The 2,499-nt window shown below is 33.4% G+C and overlaps 1 protein-coding gene across 1 annotated transcript; it reads left to right on the forward strand.

Moving 5' to 3' along the window:
* The first annotated feature begins 772 nt into the window (after positions 1 to 772).
* Positions 773 to 2,106, forward strand: LOC113524012 (C-C motif chemokine 3-like). The gene is made up of 3 exons (XM_026910125.3): positions 773 to 926; positions 1,441 to 1,552; positions 1,777 to 2,106. The coding sequence occupies exons 1-3, from the start codon at positions 857 to 859 to the stop codon at positions 1,862 to 1,864; spliced, it is 270 nt and encodes an 89-aa protein (XP_026765926.3). The 5' UTR covers positions 773 to 856; the 3' UTR covers positions 1,865 to 2,106.
* Positions 2,107 to 2,499: the final 393 nt, after the last annotated feature.

Consider the following 2,499-nt stretch of genomic DNA (forward strand, 5'->3'; position numbering starts at 1 on the left):
GCTTTTTTTCTTTTAAGTGGAGCTACCTTATCTAGCGAGTTGCAGAACTTTGATTCTAAGCATTCAGTTGCCTGGTCAACTCTATCCATTTCACTCACTTTTTCAGACTGTTCAGTGTTTAAACTGGATTAGCCTTTCTTATTAAAAGTCTGCATTTATGGACTTATGATTTTAACACCATCTCATTTTAATCTGTGTTTATTCTGATATTTTAGGGTTTTTTTTAAGCTAGTGATAATGGTCATGAGGTTCAGTTGAACATTTTTGTATTCTGTCTGTCCTCTGAGGATCTGGGACAAAAAAAAATTGTATTTTGGCTCTTAAACAAGAGAGAAATGAAATCAGGACCAATTAATGATGATGCTGCCTGATTGAGCATCGTTGTCATCGTTTTGCTAAACTCACTCTGTTCGTATTGTAATAATATAACGGAAGTGTTTGGTAATGCAGCTTTGTCACATAAAAATATGACCCAGTGTGCTTCCTGTCCACCCCCTGCCCCCCTTCTCTTTCCTCTGTATTTTACTTTTGCACTTATTTATCTTTATTTTTATTTTATTTAGTTTAATACAGGAGTGTGAGATGAGTTTGGTTACAAAGTGTTAAACGCTCAATTCTTCCTCCTTGTAGATGAAAACCACAGCCAGGTTTCCTGTGAAAGGGGTGGGTTTTTGGCTCTTAGTCAAAGTGTAACTTTTTCGTCACCTACAAACACCCAGATGACAATCTCTCCTCCTCCTCTTTGCAGCTTATATAAACTGAAGAGTGAGGTGATATCTGCATTAATACCATTCTGTTCACATCGTCACCATCATCCTCATCATCCTCATCATCATCACCACCACCATCAGCAGTCATGTCCTCTCGTTCTCTCCTGCTGCTTCTGCTGGTTCTCGCCTGCCTTCAGTCCTTCACAATGGCCCAGCGTAAGATAAAGTTAATCTTTTTACCTTTTTAAAATTTTGTTTGTATATATATTATTATTTTTTATTTTACTGTATGTTTTAAAGTCAAGTAACATGCATTGACTTAACCACTAAGTAGGCACTAGTAAGTTAGATAACTAGTAGTATTTACTCCTTCCATAAATGTTAAATAAACATCTCCTTACAGAAAATTTCACCATATCAACAGTTACACACTTTAATCTGTTTATTATCAATGGAGTGTCCACTGTACATGTCCCTGTGAATGAGCTGTTACTATAGAAACGATAACGTATCAGAACGAGTGCATTAATATAAACCTGCACTACTGTCAGAGCTGCTGTTATAGAAAACTAATCAACACCTTCTGACCAATCAGCATCTAGAATTCAACAGCAATGTTGTACAATTTAAGACATACTCCAAGCAAAATCTTATAGTAGATATAAAACCATTTAATGTTGTTTTTTGAGGATTTAATCACAGAACTAAATACTTAAATGTTTTCACGCAGATGGAAATGGACCAAAGAAATGCTGTTTCAGTTACCAGACAAAACACATCCCTGTAAGATTCATTAAAGCGTATCAAGAAACAGAGCGTCAGTGTTCAGACCCTGGAGTCATGTAAGCTTTCACCCCCTCATTTATTTCTAATTATTTTCAATTAATATTGAAAAAAAGTTTTGTATTCCCATGTCAATCATTGCTTTATGGTTATGTATAACATAATAGAAATTTAATAGAATATAAATTTAAATTATCGTGGAGGTTTGGGACGTGTGAGAGGGTTTGATTTTCTGTCTTTGTTGCAGTTATACACTGATGTAAATCTTCTCTCTCCTCTGCAGCTTTGCCCTAAAGGACGGCCGTCAGGTGTGTGCAGACCCCGGAGTCGAGTGGGTGCAGAACAACATGAAAAAATTTACCAGCGCCTGATCCAAACTCTGTCGAGTGTTTAAATCCTCTGTCCATTAATTAATTAAGATTTTTTTGTTTGTTTCAAAAAATGCACTTTTTATTTATTGGACAGTAAGAATAAAGCATAAAGAGTTTTATTATAATTCATATTTAAACCTTTGCTTAAAATATTCTAGCATTATGTAACTGATTTAAACTATCGACCTGTCGGCATAAATTCCTTTATTTTTTATACATATTAAAGGACATTTTAAATGCAATATTATGGATATGTTTCAGTTTTTTTTATTATTACATTTTCACATTTTAAAGAAAACCATATTCATGTAACATACTGATAGCAACATAAAAAAAAAACATTTTCAGTTCTCAGTATGTTTCTTCATGTTTCAGTCAATCACCCAATCAGACAATCAATCAGTCAATCAGATTAAATGATTATATATGATATGATTATGTCTCATAAAATATTAAAAAGAATTAAGGTCAGTAAGTATTGAAGTAAGAAGGTCACTGTATTGACATGTTATTGGTTAATGCAGAAATTTTCAATCCTCAACATTTCTATGTATTTATGTAGACTCACAGATACAGAAATATAGATATAGATAGACAAAATGATTATACGAATAAAAGAGAAATAAAAGTCTTTT

The sequence above is a fragment of the Pangasianodon hypophthalmus genome, chromosome 4, assembly GCF_027358585.1.
Source record: "Pangasianodon hypophthalmus isolate fPanHyp1 chromosome 4, fPanHyp1.pri, whole genome shotgun sequence".
Taxonomy (NCBI): domain Eukaryota; kingdom Metazoa; phylum Chordata; class Actinopteri; order Siluriformes; family Pangasiidae; genus Pangasianodon; species Pangasianodon hypophthalmus.

What these genes read in the sequence shown, in the direction of transcription:
- LOC113524012 (XM_026910125.3), top strand. Translation starts at nt 857, where the DNA reads ATGTCCTCTCGTTCTCTCCTGCTGCTTCTGCTGGTTCTCGCCTGCCTT. An exon ending in GTCCTTCACAATGGCCCAGC is followed by an intron (nt 927 to 1,440) that starts GTAAGATAAAGT and finishes GTTTTCACGCAG; the next exon opens with ATGGAAATGGACCAAAGAAA. An exon ending in TGTTCAGACCCTGGAGTCAT is followed by an intron (nt 1,553 to 1,776) that starts GTAAGCTTTCAC and finishes TCTCCTCTGCAG; the next exon opens with CTTTGCCCTAAAGGACGGCC.